Genomic DNA, 23169 nt, shown 5'->3' with positions numbered 1-23169 from the left:
ATATTTTATTATATTATATACTTACGCAGTAAAAATTTTTTTTAAATTTTACAGCTGTTCATCACCAACAAGTACACACGCTCTTAAACTACTACCACGGAGTTCGAATTCGTCGTAGGTACAAAATGATGATCAGGTAAGTTAACACCATATAAATAATATTATAGCAGAGAAATGACTATTTTTTCGATGTGTCATAATAATTATAAACCACGATGGCAAAGGTACAGTAAGGTTAAACGAATATCAACATAAATGTGTTTACATATCTGTTACAATATATCATTTATAAATCAGAAATACTATATCCAAGTATATCCGAGCAGTTTCATTTTAAATCAATAATGCTTATGTTATACCTATGTATATTTTAATAGTACCGTAAGAGCAAAGTCACACGAATCTGAATTGAAACAAGTTTGTATTCATTCACGGACTATTGTAATCTAGTAGAATCAGGATCGAGACTTTCTGAAATTGTGATCCTTCTTACTTGAAGGACGCAGTGTCAATTGCATTACAATTAGTAAAAAATTGCATGCAATTTGACGTAGGAAGTACATTTTTAAAGACATCTACCTAGGTTTAAGTGCTTTACAAGCACTCATATGAGAACTGAGACTGGTTTAACATCAATAATGAAATAAAAAAAAATTAAAATAACACAATAAAACTTTTTTTTTAATACATTATAAATTATTAAAAAGGGATTTGCTATTAAAAACAATGATAAACAAGAAAATGTTAAATAATAATTATTAATCTTGTACACCACATGAATACACAATGTTTCAAAAACGCGTCATATATATTCGACATTGGCTGAGACATTCCGTTTAACATATATTCAACAATAATTAAAATCGAATTCAATTATTATACACCCGTCAAACGCAAATAAACATTTTACCATTTTTATACAAGTATACTTTCGATAGCGTTAAGAGGTTGTCCACTCGTGACTCTTAAGATTATTGATATAATGTACATAATCATTTTTTTTAAGTCTTATAAAGTAATGGACAGACTTGAAAAAAATATTTTGATACCATGTACCTTGTTGTGTATATGTATCGAATTAGAGGCATAATTTAATTTAATAGTGAGTAATTCGATTCTACAATAGTATGGAGTTTTTGGGAAAACAAAAAATACTTATTGACAATCAGTACTATTAATAAAAATTAATGTTATTTTTTTTATAACGATTAAAAAGTTGGAGAATTTACAAATAGAATATTATTTAATATTTTTAAATATTTTTTCTACTTATAATAAATATAGCTATATACGACATATTAGGTACATGATATATTAAAATTGTTTAAACGAGTAACGTTCTCTCAGCATTTGATTAACAAGCCCTACTTAAATTAATACGTTATATTAAAGTATATAATATTAAAAGTAAAAATTTGAATGATACAACACAACATCATATTAAATTTGATTGAATTAACTTCTTATAGGTTTAATAATCTTAATGATAATGATTTTTAAGGAATACTTAATATTAGATAAAAATAAATCATACAAACGTATTAGTATAATTTTAAAGTAAAAATGAATGACAATACCATTTAGTACAACGCATGTTACTAGTACCTACTTACAAGAGTTTGTTAATTTAAACGATAATAATTTTAGAGAAATAATCATACAATAGGTATAATAATATACATAAATAAATAATTTAAAAAAAATACATACATTAATATATGCTTATGAATAGATATTAAATAGTTTTGAAAAAAAATGGTTTTAAAACCAAGATCTAAACATTATACGATGACGGTTTTGATAAAAATATTCATTGAATATAACGATTCGACTAAACACGAGTTCAGTATTCTTAAGTATACCTACACGCTATAATATATAAATTATGATGGCATTGAAAAATTATTAAAAACTGTTATAAAAGTTGATGAATATAATATGTTATAAACACTAAAAGAATATAGTGAGATAATAAAGAGCGAGATAAAGAGATAAATTTAAAAATAGTTAACACTAAGTATATTGAGCTTTAATAAAAATAAATAGCTACATGGCGAATTAAAAAAAAAATAGAGTGAAAATTATAAAACTTTTAATTCATTAATAATAAAATATTGGCTTCATTATCACAACATTAAAACAAAGATTATTATGTTACTTTTCATGCAGCAGTGCCATTGTATAATATTATTACATATACAATACATATATATAATATTATATACTATATATATGAGCACTAAACTTCTGTTAACCGAATCCAGCGACGACGATTATTACAATAATACAATACAATCCGCCGTCGATGCTTACATGTACATATAATAATAAAATATTAATTATTATATTATTATAACATTATTTATCAACATATATATATATATATATATAAATATATATATTTATTAAAACGACCCTGATCCTAACCCAAAGAGGAAAAAAAATTTAAAAAACGGTTATGATTGTTCTTGATCAATCAATCAACAAGTGCTTGTGTTTTATGTTTGTATATACGTATGCACTATGCACGCGTGTGTGACGGAGAGACGATTTCCACTAGAGCGATAGTGATGATACGAGATATTCGTTTTCGTCCCATACGATAATAATAATAATAACAATAATAATATATAATATGTATGTATGTATGTATATATATATATATATAAGTACATAGAAGACGTTATAAATATATATAATAGATGATTATAATTTTAAAAAAAATATCTAATATCTATGAAATAGATAAAGCGTGTTTAGAAATATTTTTTTTTTATAATTTTTACGTATTAAAAGGTTTCAAAAAAAGCGTACAGATATACTGCAGATATTTTATTGTAAAGAGCCGATATAATATTAAATACCTGCTATTATCCTATAAAGTATATTGATATTTGTTGTGTGCGTGAAGTTTAATACTCTAACCCTGTGTCGATATTAAGTCATCTAAGAGATATTTACGAAAGACGAAAAATGACAACGAGAAGAAAACCGGCATTATATGTTTAGCACCAATTTTTATACGACGTAAATAAATAAGTTTAAAACGAAAATAAAAAGAAAAAATGATCATAAAAAAAAGACATAATAATAAAATTATTATTTATTATGTATATAATACTGCGTGTGTTCTCAAATGCTGTTATCAGTGGTGCGTTTGCGGTTTTTGCCTTTAGTCTCATCCAGTAATGACTTGATCCGGGTTCGGAGTTTGAACCAGAGTCCTGTTGGTTCCATTTCCGTGGCAGTGCAATTGGCCAGCGGGTCGAACATGACTTGAGACCTGTGTGGCGGGACAAGCGGATCCTTGAGTCGAGCCAAATCGGTTTGCACGCTTGCCATTTTGTCCTTGAGCAGGTTGTAGGTGTGCAGGTCTAGACCTGACTTCCTGGCTTTCTTATGCATGGTGATCAGATACTGGCGATCACGAACGTCAGGCATCAAGTACTCCTGAAAATTAGGCACAGTTATAACTATTGTAGAAATATTATTATAAAAATATACATCTTTGACTGTAAATTTCATGATATTATAATATTCTCAGAGATATCCACTTACCCATCCCATCAATGATCGATGGATAAGTCTACAAATGAATTATATTTTATTTGAATTGATTTACAACAATTTCAACTATATTTTAAATTAATTTTTTTTGAGTAAGTATGTAATATGTTTAATGTTACATAACATGTATTCTCATAAAATGTCAAACGTATTTCTTGAAAAATGTATAAATATGTACTTGACACGGTGTGTGTGTTTAACCATCAAATTTTATATTCCAGGTATTTTGTATAAGAAAATAATATTGTAGGTCAGATAATTGTGCTAGAATATAATGAGTGGGCGCTATCTATTAGCTTTAATAACTATGCATAGATAATTTCGTCGTAAGACATCCTAAAAGCCTCTAATATCCTTATTTTAACAAGGAGAAATATTAAACTATAGAAACCTAAGTATTATATTCGATTTTTCATAAATTTACCGTCAGCTGTTTCGGTAACGATCGGAACGCATGACAATACCTATATTAGACTTTTGGGTCACTGCAGCAGCCGTCGCAAATGCCATCGTCAGGACGAAAGTCCCCGAATACTATATACAGGGTGACTCTTCAAACATAATATTTACCCTCATTGTTTAACTTAATAATGCATTTATTTAAATTCTAATTTTTCAAATTATTTTATAAATACAAAGGCCATAATTCAGATTCTTGAGATTTTTTTATAACAAATGTACTATTAAAGATGCTGTGAAGATGCAAACTTCTATATTTAAAATGAATCTAATTTAACATTCGAATGAGTAGATTTTGAGCTATTTAGAAAGACATGGGTACTATAGTAATTTGAAAAGTTTAGAAATGTATACTAATTTATTAACGTTTATAATTTATAAAAATAATTCAAGTATAATTAATACTATATAATATTTTGATATTTTATATTACACATTATATTTTTTTTAAACTATTTTTAAGGACTATTATTCTTAATATAAACACTTAAAAACTAAAAAACTACTTAATTTTGAATTAGATACATCAAAAGTTTTAAAAAAATCATTAATTAAATAATTTAAAGTACAAATTTATATCTTAACAAGACACTATATAAGTAATACAGAAATCTTAAGAATTTAAAAATATAGGTTTTTAAAAGTGTATAAAAATTCTTTAAAATAAGAACTTGGATAAATTTATTATTAAACGAAAATTAAGGTCGTGATCATGCTTGGTGAATTACCCTGTAGGTATATTTATTGTTCAATGAGCATATAATAATAATGCATTATCCGAGTATATACGTAGACTTTGTTTTGCGATACGCTGATACCCCGTGACAAAGCTCCTAACCGGGAGGTACCAAATAACGGACGGCCGAATGGGTCTGCCAATAAATTGTATAGTTGTCTGCCACTAGAGAGCAAATTGAGTATTCCAGAATTATGCGAACTGAATGAACTATCCCCACTGTGGTTCTGCAGAAATAAATCAGCCAAGCACTACCGGAATTGAAAACTATAGTCGAACGGGGCAGGGCGTGTCCTTGCGTTTTGTATTATATTATGGGATGTAAAACTATGATCGGAAATACAATACCAGAGTGTTCACCGCGACAGTAAGTGCCCAGAAATATTATTTTTCGACACCTTCTGCTGTCATCGTTAAATTTAATTCCTTCAACAACCCCGTAAATTACTTTTAAAATTACTTCTAGGTTACTAGGTATATATATAATATATATACGTGTGGGTGCGGCGTCAGACATCCTGACCCACTATGCGTAGTGCGTACAATATAATTTTATATAATATATATATAAGCAATATATTATATATAATATATATATATAAACATATAGGTAGGGTAAAAGAAAATAATAAATAACAGCTGTCATTGTTATTTCCTTTTTCATTTTTCGTTACTGCCGACTCTATATACTATATAGTATAATAATCTATATAGTATATAATATATATACTATATATAATATACCACTGTCGAAAAAAATTTCTGTATTCGTGATATTATTACCTTATTTAAGTATTATAATAGTTTTAATTAAGCCACAAATATATACGGTCACGTAACATGTAACTAAAGATGATTCACTAGCGATGAAATAAGTATTAAAGGTCATAATAATTAGGCATATAATATATACCTTCAACTAAAACATTATTTACATTTTAGCAAAAGAATTATTATCTACAGTACTCGAGGGTCCGGATTTGTTATGGCAGTAGGAAAAAATTGAACTGTTGATACAAAAAATAAACTCTATACAAAAATGTTTTCATGGTGGCAGTTATTATATAAAATTTTTATACATGTATAATGTATATAAAAAAAAGGGTGGTCAAGTGGGTAAAGTTCTGATTTATAAAAGATATCGAGTGGACTTCGGGCATAAATAGTAGATCACTATAATGGGTGTGTTAAATTTGAATGCAATGATAGATATCATTGTATACGAAAAACGATTCGAAACGTAGATGATTAGTCAGCCTATACGTAATATATTTTTCATTGGGTGGTGAAAAAAGTGATGTACGTTTCTAGTTTCTACGACAAGTCATTTTTAACTATAACAGAAATCTAAAATTATTTGATAGTAAATCATTATTTTACGAGTGAATTTTTGATTTTATAAAAATTTAAACCCAAGATAGCATCTTTTTTTTTAATTAGCCAACGCTTAACTTATTGTATAATTATTGTAATTATTAAATAATAATAATAAAAAAAAAAACTAAAAAAAAAAAATCTAAGAAACTGGTGAAATTTTTAAATACCTATCTAGGACTTATAATTTTTGAATAATAACAAATATTAAAAATCGTTTGAGGATAAATCGTTATCATAATGTGATTTCGTAAAAATTAAAATTCAGATGCTTCAAGTTTTCTTTATAGCTATTAAGTTAAAGAAAACTTATGAAAAACTTAGTGTTGAATTTTTCAACCTTAGATATAAATACAAAAAATTTTATGAATTTTTAACTACAAAATAACTTGCAAATTTTCACGATTTTGACACATTTTGTAAAAATTTGAACTTTAAACACTTATAAAAAACATTTGTGATTAACGATTTTTGATTTTTTTTAACTAAAATAAGAACAATTTAAAAGAAAGCTAGAAGTAATATAATTTATCTTTTTACTATACGATTTCATATGATGAAATAATTAAACTTTTGCAATTCGTTTTTTAAAATAGTAATATATGTTTTAAAAACAATCATAAAATCAATCAACGTATTTTACGAGTTTGACCTAAAAATTTAAGCAGCTAAAGTAATCTAAAATTTATTTGATAGTTAAAAATTTATAATACATTTCAGAATTATTAAATTAATTATAAATTATTAGGAGAGAATAAAAAGTATAAAAATTAAAATATCATAATTGTTTAATTAATAAAAATGTATGCAATTCCTAAAAAGAATTATATTATGGTGATAATATTAAGCCATGATATTAAAGTTTAAAAATGGTCAAAGTAAACATTGTTTACTCTCCAAAAATTATTATAATGTATTGATGAAAATATGGATAAGATAATATCTATTGTATTATGTTTTAGTTGTTAAACGGCAAAAGGAACAATTGTTGCGAAACATGAAGCAGATTTTATACTTTGATGTTAATTGTTCTGTAAAAGATAACAAATGTATTATAGTTAGGAAACATTAGGTAGTATTGGTTTGGAAAAAACATATGAATTCGTACAAAAAAAGAATTTAGTGATAAAGTGTCACAATAGTATACTTAAGTATGTTATATTTTATACCTACCTAGAAAAATGTTTAAAACTCGTTTGTAAATTTTTTAAAACAGATTACATTGGAATACATGAATATAAAGATTTGTACACATACTAAATGAGATTAGTTATTTTATAAATAGTTTTAATTGTTGAGCTGTATTAATTTAAGGAGCTATAAAAAATAAAATAAATTGGATTTAAGACTAATGTATCACTATAAGCTATATCAAACCATTTTTATTGTAGGTACTTGAAATATTTTTTAAACGCATCCATACCGAATTATATTAGTAAAAAAGTACAATCAAAAATAAAATAAAATTCAAATAACCCTTATATATTAAATGAATACCTACATTACAAAACTAAAACATTATGCTTGAATACAATAAACAAAGATAAAATATAATAATAATATAATAACTGTTCACAAAATGTTAGAAATTTTTCTTTAAAGAAAATAGAACAGTATGACTATAATATTTTTTATAATAAATTGGTTTAAAAAAGAAACCTTTTAAGTCTACTAAAAAAACAATAACGATAAAAACAAATAAAACATACTTAATGGTTTTTCTTTTTCAAAGAACATAAATAAACATCAATAACACATGACCAAGTACAAATCCTCCCATTAAAATCTTTATTGTCCCTAAATTTCGTGTAAACAAATTATCGTTTGCAATAATATATCCCATAATATACCAATTATCAAAAAGGAACACTGCCAAATATTTCATTCCGTCATTCCGAATATTAATCTCATAATTCCAGGTCCCTTTAATAACGACATGCTTCCGAAATTCCTCGAATTGTCCATTTCTCACTAAGCACAATTCAAAATTGTCCTAATATGCATAATATTATTGTGCATATATGTTTGGCGATATCTTGCGATAACGTAATTCAAATTGAACATTATTACACATTTATACCAGTTATAATATTTCTATAATGACGATTATCTAAATCGAATAATTGGAAAAATATACGAACAGGAATAGTCAAAGAAACGTTTAATGGTTTTATAACAAAATATAATTATTTTCATTGTAATTAATGAATATAAATTATATACTTAAATATAATTATTGATTAGCTACACAACACGAGTATGGTTATTATCGTATGAATATACCTGTTTTGTAAGTACATAGTAAGCATAAACGGCCATGGCGGTGCCATAAGTGACGAAATATGTGACCGGCTCCATTATGTCCCATGAATATTCCCACCAAGTAAGCCGAGCTAATATGCCAAACTGCACTGACATAAGTCCCAGACCAACCCATGTGAGCACCGACGTTTGTCTGCTAGCTACTAAGTCAATGGATTGCCTTTTCTGAAACATAAATATACATACATATATATATATATTATATATAGGAACATAGATACACCGTTAAAGTTGAAACGCATCTTTCAAAAAAAGATTCGTAAAAATACTTCAGCAGACATCAGTGATTTATTTAATATATATTACTATTTATTATATTTTGTTATACATGATGAACCACCGACAATCGTGTTCAACCGTATCGTATAATAACACGAAAAAATGAGAAAACATTGTGGTAGATTTAATATATAATATTATAGGCTTTAATATAAATATGTGTACCTATCTAAATACATCGAATAAAAATGTTTTCATTTTAGTTATGAAGTATTAATTTGGAAACTAAGCACGAGAAATTTATTTCGTTCATTTTCAATGTTATACGATACATCATAATATATTATATAATAACAATAACCAGTTAAATACAATAAAAAAAAAAATAAATAAAAACAAAATTTATGACGCGTATTAATATTATTTTTAAAACGATTTTGACAACAATTAATGTTCCGTTCAAAAACGAAACTTTGTAGGTACCTATATGTATATACGCTTCAGAAACCATTTGTTTAAAAAAAATACATTACATTTACTATTTTAGTAGATAAAAGTATTTTAAAAATCAAGTTCGCAGTTCTACAATTATAATAATAATAAGTAGGTTTAATATTATATTTGTTATTATAATGGTACATAATTTATTGTACAAACAAACACATCACATGTTTCTCAAAAAGTCAATAACAATAAATAAAAGTGAAAGTTTTTATATTATTTACTTTTTAGGATTCCCAAGGGTTTTTTACTTTGAAAAGGGATCATACTGAATGAAAAATTTCATTGTATACATACAAGTCTCAGAAATATTGAATTCAATGAAACTGTTCGACTTTGATATACTTTATTTTACTTATTGACTATTGTTGTGTATAATATACTATATAGTACATAACATATTGAAAGTTGTCCTAGTACGCATGAGGATGATTGAAATTTTTACACTTAAATCTTTTTTGAATCAAATTCAAATAGTGTATTTACAAACGAGAAAAATCACAAACTACTATATAATATAATATATACGTTCCTTTCCCACTCCCACCCTTATTGACTGAAAGTTATAAAAATAAATTAAATGTGAAAAATGTTATTTAATGAAAAATAATTATATTTAATAATATATTAATGGCATGATGATGGTTACAGTGTATATGTTTTTTATACACAAGTATGGAATCAATTAAAAATGTAAACAATTGTAAAAAATGATCTAATTAGATTATTTTTAAACATTAAATTAACCTTTTCTAATATTTACATATTAAAAATTGGAAAAAGTTAATTTTATTGCTTAAAAATACTCTAATTAAGATGATTTTTTGCGATTGTTCACATTTTTAATTGGCATTTTTACACAAAATTTAATTAGGAACGCATTCGCACATATTATTTGCTTATTTGCGATGCACATTTCTAGCGCATTAAATTGTATTATAGTGGTACTATTCTTCACAATCTGTATTTGAAATAGTTTGATTTAAATAAAGTAAGAATTAACAAATGTTTACTATAGGTGTATTAAGTTCCATGTACATAGCTGTTTTTAAAATAATGTACTTCAGTACTTGAGAGTTTAAACTCAATGTATGCATATAGTTACGTTCATTTATACAATGATTGACATTCTTAGTACCTACTACTTGAAAAAAAACTTAATATACACATACATTTTTATTGAATAAAATATAATCTGTAAATCGGATTTTACATTAAGTATTTAAACGCTTGTTTATACTTATGATATATAACATAAATTAAATAGAGAAATTATCCATTTATGACAGTCCGTAGTTTAAAGAAACTGATCAATTATTTTATTACACAGTGTTAATATTTTGATCATATTAAAATAAAAACAAAACTTTATATTATTAAGATAATAAGGTGTAGATATAGGTGCTCGATATATCATTTTTAATGTCAAATATTAAGTACACGAACTGTTATTGAAGTTATAGGCATACACCTGCATGTTCCACGAGGTTTTAACTAATTAAACAATTTAAAATTATTACACATAACGTGTAGACGAATAAAAATAAAATTAATTGTGATTTCAAAAATAGTATTTATAGCTAGATCAGATTTTGTTATAGAAAAATAGTTAAACTAAATAAAAATTTTTAATAGACATTTGAATCATTAACAAAATAAAAATGACTTTAAAGCGCAAATCCAATTAAAAGATTCCACTTATAAAAAATTAACGAGTTAACTTTTTATTTTCATAATATCTAAATATGAAAACTACTTATGTTGTAAGCCCTGAATTTAAATGCCAAAAAATTATATATAGGTATATAAAAAAAAAAAAAAATGATAGTAAAAAAAAATTTTTTTTATATGAATTATCTCCTAAAAATGTTTTTTTTTTTTAAATTTAAATTTTAATGTTTAAAGAAGTTTAATAATTTTATGAAAAAAATTAGAAATGATTCATCAGCTATGAGTTTATGATTTATGGCGAATAATATTATTTCATGATTGTATATTCATTATAAATATAATATGAACACTAAAAATATTATCTATCTATCTATGTATCAATGTTATATTCTATACTCAAATATTTTATACCTATTAAATAATGAGCATTGCATTAAATAAAACAAAATTTTTAAAAATATTATGATTATAATTTTTATTACCTCATTGTGTATTACAAACTCGAAAATTGTTAATATATATTGATATTATAAATTATTAAAAATATATAATAAATTACTTAAAAAAATATAAATGCTAAAATATGCTTGGAAATCGAAGAATAGTGAAAAATACTTAATAATAATAATACCAATTTACTTTTTAAGTATTTGGCTATACGAATCGAATTATAAAATATTAAAAATAGTTATACATTTATAATATACCTACATTTATTTATTAAGTTTTATTAATGTACCTACTTAATGAAAAATAAAATTATTATTTATATAATTATACCTAACGGTTTGAATAAAACACAATACAACTATGGAAATTAATATTTTAAGCACTATCGATCGTCTATGATTTTATATTGGAAAATATCTACTTATTTTACGTATAAATATAAAAAAAAAATAACAATTGTAAAATTTACAATTATAGTTTTGAAAATCAAGTTCTTTGATATTTAAATTTATGACTATTATGATAATAATAAATTAATAAATGTTGGGTTTATAATTTTGTAATTTTAAATAATTGTTTTAACGGTAAAAGTTTTTAATCTTTCTTTTAAGTAAACAAGTTTTTTAGAATCAAAAATAAAACTAAAAGAACTAAATTCCAAGTTCGTTGTTTTGTATAAACAAAATATGAATAAATATAAGTAATTTAAATACGACAAACACGTTTATCTTAATAACTATTATTTACAAACAAATTATTTAGTTTATAAGCTTGAACTTCAAAATAGGAAATGTTTACATTTCACCATTTTTATTTTGAAGTTAAATACACCGCATCGCATTATGTTTTTAATCCAATTAGTATAATATATACTAAACATTAGGTATAAAATGTATTATTTATAAATAGCTTTAGATAGTATTAAATAAAATAAAATAGAAGGAAAGCAGGTAGGTAACTGCTTGGCTGTTTGTAAGTGTCGAGGGTACTTTATCATCGATCGATAGTCATTGTACTGTAATGTTCGATGTAAATTTGAATTTAATGATAAATCATGGCATACATAAAATGATTTTGGGAAAAGATGGTTTGTCAGCCTATATTGCTAAGTATATTTTATGATTTATTAATATTGCTAACAAAGTATTTTATTTTACTATTAGTAAAAAAAAAACACACACACACACACACCACACACACACACACAAATTTAATTTTAGCAATATTTGTCAATTTGGCATTTGAAAATATCATTGTATATCTAAATTAATTCTAAAATATAATAATATACGTTAAAAGTACCCATAAAAAGTATTTATAAATTACAATAAAATAATACAATTTATTACCTATTCTTCCTTTAAATGACTAATTTCGTCCAAATTTGCACCTAATAAAAAAAATAGTTGTATAATATATATAATATACTATCTGTCCCCGTACTCTTCGTTGAATATAAAATAATAAAATAATGACACCTCTTATATGGGACTTCTAAAAACTTTTATCATCAACTGACATTGTGGAAAATATCGATCTTCGACCCACCGTCTCGTATCGACCACTCATGCTATTGCTTTGTTTTTGTTTAGTGTTCTTTCTGACTTTTTTTCTTTTTGTAAGGTTCATAGAAAACAATTTGACGAACGTTATTTTGCTCAATTTCAGCAAATACACGCATATAATCTGGAGTTCATACAATAATCTTATCGAAAAAAGCACTTTCAGATTTTCAATTTTTTGGAAAAAATTTTTTTCATAAAAACTTTATTCAGAATATTACGCACATTAAAAAAAAAAAAATGCAGAGCTCAATCGGTTTATCAATTTTCAATTTATGCGCTTACTAACGAATAGCATTTAATTTTTATACAAAAACATTAATTTTTGTTACAATATGAATTACTTATGAGTTATGAGAAACCTATTAAATGTTCAACCCTTAGTTATAAAAATTGAATATTTATACATTTTGTTAAAATTTAAACTTGAAATGCTTATAAAAATCGTGTTTATGTATCTTTAATATTTATAAATATCTATAATAATAATTTATGGGAAACTTTGTATTAAAGTGTCAAGCTTTTTGACGACTATTATTTATCTAAAATAACACTTAGATGGCAACAACTTCGATAACATTTTTTATACAATAATATATTGTATTCAGTGAACTGAGTCATGACTTCTTAAACTTATTTAAAAATAATTGTTCGGTGAATAGTTGAATGAAAATAACATTACATATGTGTATAGATAAATTACTGTCTATATAGTCTAGGATTAAACATTGCATACATATAATATCTTTTATCTCTAATTACATCACAAAGCAAATAAATTTTTTTCAAAATGTCAAAGGCAGCGTGCTTTAATTAAAAGCTTTCAGTATTAGAATTATTATTATTCCATAAAATTGATGAATATAAAATTAAAACTTAATTTGAAAAAGAAAATATAATAATGAAAATGATAATGATGTAAAATAACAGGGAAATGGTATGCTTCATACGTTCTATCCGTGACAAACCATAAATAAATATTTATAATGTATTTATAGTTTCTATTCTTTAATATATTAATATTAAATATTATGCATTTTAACGATGAATAATAAATAACTAATGAGTAATGACAGTATTATTACTCAGTGTAAAACATTTTAATAAAAATACAAAAACCATATCGTTGTTTTTGACTTTTGTATATGTAATGACAAATTGTTTAGGTATTTTCAATATATTATTATAGGTAATAAATGATTATAAATAATTTCTATAAAATTTAGTTTTGTAATTTAAATAAATTATACAACACAGTCTTCATATGACAAAAATAGTATTCTATATATAACATATAATGAATACTACTCATATCCTAACCATTAGAATCACTACAAGTTGATTCCCGTTGGAATATTATAATATGATATATAAACAATATACGCCTCAATCATAATAGTTAAGTAATATAAATACACGATATTATACTCTTGTGAGTGGCAAATAATCATATAAGTTGGATGATCGTCAGAAAATGATGGACATTATAATAAATTATTAAAAACTCACAAGCACGGGTGCATATAGGTAGAACATTTATCCATTACGCATATTATGTACTCTGAAACATCTTGTCATACCGCCAAACCTTTCAGTTTTAGACATATTTGGAGGGTATACAGCAAAGAATAAGAAATGAGGAGATCATAATGGTTTGCACGTACACCGAGGAGCAAGAGAGCTACGTGCCACATACATTTAAGTATGTAACACGCAGATAGTTAATACGAGGAATGATTGAACAAATGTTCAAAGAAAGAAGTTTTAAGCTTACATTTGGTACATATAACTATATATGGGTGTGCGATGAAATGCGAGTACGTATGTTTAGGATGTTAATACAAATATATATATATACAGTACAATGCATATACCACGCGAAGAGGACAAACTTTGAGTAAAACGAAGAAATACAATTTTGTACAATAATAAAATAGGTAAGTGCACGCGAACACGAGGGACTGTCGGGAAAAGAGGAAAGGGTATGGAAAAACATTTTCTATATCATATAGCTTACCTATTATTATATGCGTAAATTTTCGGTCATTACACGCACTTCATCATTTGGAAATTATACGTAGGTACCTATACGTTTTATTAGGACGTTTACGATACTTTTGTTTTCAGTGCGTTGATGTTTACAATTACAGTACCTATCTATAGTTTTTTTTTATGCTTTGTATTTTATTTTATGACAAAGCATAATATATCTAAGCGTTTTTCGCTCGTTTAGTCTAAATAATAACATTATACAATACTTACACGTATTATGCTACTGTAGTAAGTATAATATTGTACAGTATATTATGGTGTATATTTCCAGAATTTATAAGATACCTCCTTTATCTACTAACATACCTACGTTAATTTGGTTTGTATGTATAATACAATGTGCTGCTATGCATACCTATTCCATTTTCATCATTTTAACAACATAATACATATAGAAGGCTTAGGAGCCAAGAGGTTGACGCAGTTAAGCTGCACCCGTCAGGCATTCAAATTGTTGATGTAAATAAACAAACACATTAAAAAACATCAAATTAAAATATATAGATCTTCAATAACATTGGTATTGCAATTTTTATAAAATTAATAATCCCTCTAATAATTCTAATCATCTAATAATATGATCTAGAATAAGCTTTATTGAGAAAATAATAATAAAATATTTTATATTTAGTTAGGTCGAGTTTTTAAGTACATTTTTAGTAATATTTTTATACACCTAATGCATATTTATCGTTATTAATTAAGCGCACATATATGATATAATAAATGTTATGTGTTTGATAAATGAAATGTTTAATATTATTTAAAGACTATCCAACCGACTTAGCCATAATATAGTTGTGGGTAATTACTATATTACATTAATTTACTAATAATATATATAATTAAATTATTTTATAATAAATATCAGGACAAATTACAGTATTAATATTCAAACTATTAATTTTATAATTTAGACAACTAATTAATTGTTTTAATTAATTTTCAATTAAATTCATAAAATGTAATAGCGTGATGGTTACCTAAAATATGTGCATATTTATATAAGTCATACCTTTATTGCACAATAGGTAATTACTCATACATTTTATATAATAGTTTATGTATAAATACATTAAAATATTATGTATACACTTTCATGAGCATCATAACTAAATATTTTACGATGGGAAATAGTTGATTTAATTAAACGAAAAGTAAATCACAACTATGCAAGTGATAGGTAAATTTAAATTTTTGAGTTTTTCAGAAGAAAAATAATATTGTTAGCTTTATACGAGTGTAATATGATATGCATTAATTTTAATACATAAGAAAATATAATATAGATATACGAGTATATATATATATATATATACTTTTTTAATTTTAATTTTTAAAAAAAAACTTTTTATTTAATAGCTAGGTAAACTTTAATTATTTATATAAATAACAAAAATGTATATTTTAAATATACAATTTTGTTTATAACTTTGTTTATATTCATTGTGTTTTCATGCCAAAAATATAAAAATACACAATTTTGAACTATTATTTTAATTCTATTTAAAAGTATATTATCTAACGGGCGACTTAAAATTATGTAAATGCTTGTAGAATATTATATATATAATATAATATATAATATTAAAAATTATTATACTTGTTTAGAAGCTATTATTATTATTAAATAGTGTACGGAAACTATTTTTTTCTTAAAAGTAATGAATAATTAAAAATAATTTATAACTTAACATTAATACAATTATAATTGTATCCTCTGGTGTACCTCAAGGATCACTTATCTTCATAACTCTTCTCCCTCTTCATTAATAGTAGATTAGTACTAATCTAGCATTATATAACGCCCAGCTTTTGGTGTTAGCTGATGACATGAAAATATTTCTACGAATTCAATTAATTAAATTCCATCTTTTTCAGAGTGATTTTAACAAACTTGTGTCCTGAGCTGATACTTTAGGTTCATCATTCAATGTCAATAAATGTCATTCTATTTCATTTACTAGCTAAAAACCTATTTAAATTTCTAGATAACATCAATAATATCTCAATTTTTTTTTTAATGCCTCAGTCTGTGATTTGGGATTTAGCATTATTTCTACTCAAAATACCCATTTTACATTATACGTATTGAAAATGTATGCTGCAAAGCATTTAAAACTAGGTTTTATAAAGTATGTTGCCGGACAGTTTAAATTGTTTACACTCCTAAAGGTCTTATACTGTTCATAAGCTAGACCTATACTTGCATAAGCTAGACCTATACTTGGTAACGGTTCAGTCTTCTGAAATTCAAGTATACAGCTTCAGCCTCTTATCATCTGGAAATGGTTCAGCGAAAATCTTTGAAGTTAGCTAGCTTCTCATAAAACACTGTACCCTTCTCATAATTACTCTCCTACATCGGTCCATTTTAACTTAGTTTCTTTAGTTTGATCGTAGACACACAGCTAACAAGACGTTTTTTTGAAATTTATTCAACGATAAAATTGACTGCTACTTTACTATTCCAACTTACATTCAATATCTCTACTCTTCCACACGTCGTTCTACCCTTTCCATACCACAGGCGGCAAGACTTTGTTTTAATTACACTAACATTTTATTTTATTTAATTACGAGTATATATTTACCCTTTAATTATTACGCTAGTTTATATATTAAGTTTTTAAAAACTGTATGGCGTTAATTACATAATATAAAATAACTAATAAAAATTAAATTAAAATATAAGTTTACAATGTTGACATCTTTGATAAGGGATCAAGTTTTATTAACGTATAGCTAACCGTTAGGTTAACATTCCACGCACCTACCTAATACAAACGGTTTAAAATGAATTTTTACTGACATTAATATTCATGATTAAAAATTTCGACGAAAAAATTATAATATATCTGAACAATAAGCACGAAGAAGACACCTTTATACCTATATATAAAATATAATTTGGAAGTGATTTATCGTTGACTTTTTATATAACTGTGTGCACAATGACCTTTTGAATTGTGTTTTTTTTTTTCATTTTCTTAAAATCATAAATTTTCCTTAGCACTGCGATATTAAATTTTTTAATTACACTTCAACCACATTTTATACGCGTATATATTTTTTATTAAAAAAAATATTATAAAACTATTTTAATTTACAATTTTTAAATATGATGTTTTAGTTTAAATACATACCTATTAAATCCTTATAAACCATACGACTTGTAACTTCGTATTATTATTATTTTTTAATTTATGTTTTTTTGTTGCTTTATTGGTATTATAGCCTAGGTTAATAATAGTAGTCAGTATTAAGTTTAAAAACTATACAAATGAAGCGATAATATTAATTTTATATTACATATTATATTACTCATATTCATTTTTGATTCTTCTAATTTTTAAGAATATTAAATTTGTTTATATTTTATAGATTAATCCTAAAACTATAAATTTGATCATTATAAAGTTATTACTTTTGATTTTTTAATTTACTCATTATATAATAATAATTAAATATAAAATAATAGATATTTTTAATCAATACATTATTTTAAAATCAAAATTATTACTACTATTATTGTTATTATTAAACGTTATAAATTATACACATTACTTATTGCGAATTCATTTTAAAAATGGTTATTCACTATAAAAAGTTAAATCATATAAAATGCATATAAATTTTTCTAAAATGTCAATCGAAACAAATTGAGGATAAATAATATTTTTTTCTTCAATATTAATAAGAGGGTATAGTACCGACTACTACACAGTAACATAATCAAGCGTACTTGTATTGTTTTTGACCGAAAATCGATTTTAAATGTAGATGGAAAAGCACTTCCGAAGAAAATAAAACATTAATTTTTAATAATATACTCGCGTGGAAATAAACAAATGATAAATGCTACATTTCATAATTGAGTTTAGTCTACGACATCTCCACTAGTGAATAGATTTTCTATTATATTATCATGTTCTAATTTAACTTAATAATGTGACATGTATTTATGCACCGAGTATTCAAATATTGTACAGCCTATAACGATAAATTACTGTTCTACGGAGTTTAAATTTAATAAATCTTTCAACGACAGAGTGTACGTTAATAATTATAATTGAGATAATAATGATAATATTAGTATTATGAAAGCGATGAAATTCAAACCGTTAGTTTAGCGACTTAAGAGGATTATGTATATACGCTAAAGGAACAAATACACAGGAATATATATATTATAATTGAAATAGTTTTGTTAATTCGTATACGGATTAATCTGCATGGATTTTCCTCCGAAATAGGAATTACCAGTTTCCACCAATAATTAAAATTATTATTTCTACGGACAATAACCGTTTCTACCAAAAATGTATCTTTTTTTTTACCAACAATACTCGTTTACACCAAAAGTGTACCTTTTCTGTGCTTTTGTAGTGTACACTTTTCCCTTTTCTATAAAAACGCTTGTTTCAAAAAATTGAGATATTGACCAAAAACAACTCAAACAAATTTTAAAAATTACAGAGTAAAATGTAACTTAGTAAATACCATTCTATGTACTTATACGATACAATTATTATCAATCACAAATTGTTTTATTTATATTCTAGAGAGCTCCATCCTTTGCTCGCTTTATTAAATTTAATATCATTATTTTAAAATATTTTAAAATAAAATAATACATGCAAGATAAAAAATTGGTGTTAAACTGTTTTTATATATTAGAGAAATAAATACGGTGTACGGTATACGTTGTATTAAACACTATATTATATGCTCATTTGCAAAAAATAAGGATAAAATACTTATTTCCAGTAGGTAATGCTCTTATTATATTAAATTAATCATAATATAGCTTACTTGGGAGTATAGGAATTTAATTTAATGATTAAGGGTTATTCAATTATTCAATAAATCAATAAATTATAAGTTTTATGCGATTTTGAAATTAAAAATTCCTAACTTAATAAATGAATAATTTGCTAGCTAATTGCTGACGCATGTTATGAGGTGATATATGTTCGACATTGGTCAAAAGAAAAGTATAAGTGTATAGAATACTTAAGTATAAATAAATATGCTCGGAGAAAAAATAAGTTAATGTTTCTTTAAAAAAAATAGTAATCACTATGTTAAAAATAACTGAGAGCTGCAAATATCATAAATATATTAGAGCTATTTATTTGTTTGTATACATAACCGTATTTAATTAATATAAATTATACACACGAGCACACAGCTTTAAAGTTCATCGCATCAATTTAATTTAAAATATTTCAACTACTTTGTTCTTACATTAAAAATGTAATTAGTTATATTAAATAACAATTATAAACATACAAATTTCAGAATCAATAGTTGTGAATAGAGAAAATGGAAGAATAAAAATAATTTTAATTGATTAACATCATCATACCTTTTCAAGGGGTTCCAATTTAACTTTTAGTTCTTCCATTTTAGCCAATAACTCCCTTTCTTTTTTTAATTGATGTTCTTCGACGTTCAATGATTCGTACAACTGACTGACTAGAGTCCTGATACCAGAAAGTCGTTCCATTTCTTCCTGTAAAATATAGATCATGTATTAAGACAAAGACATAATAATATTAACAAAATCTTTCTATAATATATATTTTTAAATATTCGAAATTTATAAAAAAAATGCCTTACAACACTATACTAGTTGGCGCGCACACCATATAACATTATTATTATTAACTAGTATTGATGAGCCGTAAAGGTAATTACAATATAATTAATTAGTAATTATAAATATGCTTTATTATCTTAATTATTTTGGTAGGTACCTAAAAATAATTAAACCACAGTTATTTCAATACAAAATATACGTTTATTTTCTCATTATAGATAAAAGTGATAACTGATAACCTATACTTATATATATACATATAATATAATGTATATAACAATCATATAGCAAACACATACGAAAGAAACACACAAATTGATGTTTGCAACAAAAGTAATACAATATTTTTCATTAAATTTCCAAATATTAACACCCAAACTTTCAAACTAATCAACCATTAAACCAAGATGGATCTGATATAGTAAACTATCTGGCGTTCTAATAAAATGTGTATAATATAATACATAGGTAGGTACCTTATTTATTATACACAATAAAATAATTTGAACAAACATAATGCACATAGGTATTTATTTTTTCGTCGTTTCGTGTTTGACGGTCATAAATTTTATTAGCTTATCAAAGAAATGTCAAAGTTTAATAATTTAGTACCTAACTGGCTAATATTAAAAAAAAAAAATTAAGAGGATCATCATTGTTTTTTTTAAATATAGTTTATTGAGATATTTTACTTTTGTTTTAATATAATATTTGACAAATTACTAACAATATAAGTTTATAATATTTTTCCACTTAAAAAAATATACAGAATGTTTTTAACGTAAAGCATTAATTTTTAGTTTGACGTATTTATAATACCACTATAAATTTTTACAAAAACCTTAAGTTTTTTTCGTTGGAGGAGGACTAGGTAATTTTAATTCCCCCCTCATGTATACGTGCCTGGAACAAAGTCATAAATTATAGGTACTTATACTTTAAATTTTATATATTTTTTTTTAAAAAAAAAAAAATTACAAAATTCAATAGAGTTAATGAATGTCTTAATTAAGGTTAAAAAAACATTGTTAACGTTCATAAATTATATATTATTATGCATTTATACAATGGTTAAAAGTTTGGAAAGAAATATTTTATTTAAATAATAAACAAAATGTTTTGATAATGAAATTGTAATATAATAATATTATTATGCTAAATTTAGTTGGTAAACTTATAATATAGATCACTATAATTAAAATGTTGACTTAATTATTATGTGGTCAAATTTTGTAACCTTCATCTAGGTCATAAATAAAGATGATTTTATAGATGTTAATAATTATTTCGAATATAATTAATCAATCATAGAATACCTACTAATAAGATTAAAAATAATAAATGTTGGTAAATTGCGTTTTTAAGTTTCGTCGATAAAATTATGTTTTTGAGTCTGTGCGACAGATAATCGATTTCAACCATCAATATTTTGAATCCCCTAACACGATATTTTAACAAACCAATCCATCTTAGAGCTTATAACATAAGTAAATTATATAGATATATGAAATATTCAATTAATATTTAATAATTAATATGGATAACATAAATTCCTTGAATGGGATAAATCAACTACCCAATATTGGTCATCGTATGATTTTGGATTATACAAACCTTCGTAAGCTTCTTTTGCGGTGGTACTTTAACCGTGAAAACTCGGTCGTTAATGGTTAACCGGAAGTCTTCTTCCATGAGCGATTCGATTGTATTGGAAGACGCGATACGCACACCATCGGAGCTAGATACAACTACGCGGTCAACACCCGGGTCTTCGGTCTTCAACATGCTAGTCAAGTCACCGACCGTGTTTGTCACTGGCCGCAATGTGAATTGACAAAGCTCGCGCCTGGACGGCAAAGGAACTGTGACCGAAGGCAATCCTCGTCTAAGCTCAACGTGGATTTCTGTGAAAACATAATGCAAATTTTAATAGGTATAAAAATTATAAATATGACGTGTTTTATAGACGCGTTAAATTTAAATTAGGGTTTTAAGTAAAAATACTAAAAAAAACCAAATACTGAACACGCTATTTGGTAATTTCACCGTTTCGTATGCTAATATATTATAAATAATAGACGGATCTAAAACATATTTAAGCCCTCGTAATTATAAGGAATAACTATACACTATAGTTGTGGAATTGGAACAAAAAGCTTAGTGTTACGTTATATAAAGACTATAAAATTACCAAAATAGTAATAATTTGTTTTTATACCTATACGGTGCCTATAAAAAGCTTAAGTGTATAGATATATATGTAATAAATATTATTAAAATACAACACGAAAAAAGTGTGTGGTCCTTATGAAAATCGATTACTACAGCAGCGGTATCCTACGTGAAGCAGGCAATTTTATTGTGATAAAATATTTTAAATATTTTTATTTTAAAAAAATATGCATTACATATCAAACATAACTGTTATTTCCCACTTTAATAGTTGATAAACGAAATTTGACGAGTAAATTATTACGGAACAGTGATTATTTTCACTTTATAGCAAATTTCATTATCACTTCCACATCTATGTTGCTGTATAGTATACCTAATTAAATGCATAATGTAACATATTCATATATATTTATACTTATGGTTTGAGGAAAAACTGCATTAAAACTAAATATAGTAATATGAAAAGAAAGTAACAC

At 24.8% G+C, this 23169-nt stretch overlaps 1 protein-coding gene across 2 annotated transcripts in view; it reads right to left on the bottom strand.

The window, feature by feature from the left end:
• Positions 1-660: 660 nt before the first annotated feature.
• Positions 661-23169, bottom strand: part of LOC114124026 (calcium uniporter protein, mitochondrial) — a 71328-nt gene continuing 48819 nt past the window's right edge. For both annotated transcript variants that reach the window (XM_027987185.2, XM_050202346.1), the window contains exons 3-6: positions 22133-22422; positions 20285-20431; positions 8420-8623; positions 661-3450 (exon numbers count right to left, since the gene is read on the bottom strand). In XM_027987185.2, coding sequence (XP_027842986.1) covers positions 3133-3450; positions 8420-8623; positions 20285-20431; positions 22133-22422 — 959 coding nt within the window. In that variant the 3' untranslated portion in view covers positions 661-3132. The remainder of the gene's footprint in view (positions 3451-8419; positions 8624-20284; positions 20432-22132; positions 22423-23169) is intronic.

The sequence above is a fragment of the Aphis gossypii genome, chromosome 2, assembly GCF_020184175.1.
Source record: "Aphis gossypii isolate Hap1 chromosome 2, ASM2018417v2, whole genome shotgun sequence".
Classification (NCBI taxonomy): Eukaryota; Metazoa; Arthropoda; class Insecta; order Hemiptera; family Aphididae; genus Aphis; species Aphis gossypii.
Note: the sequence above shows the minus strand (reverse complement) of the source record. Positions and strands in the feature narration are given on the sequence as shown.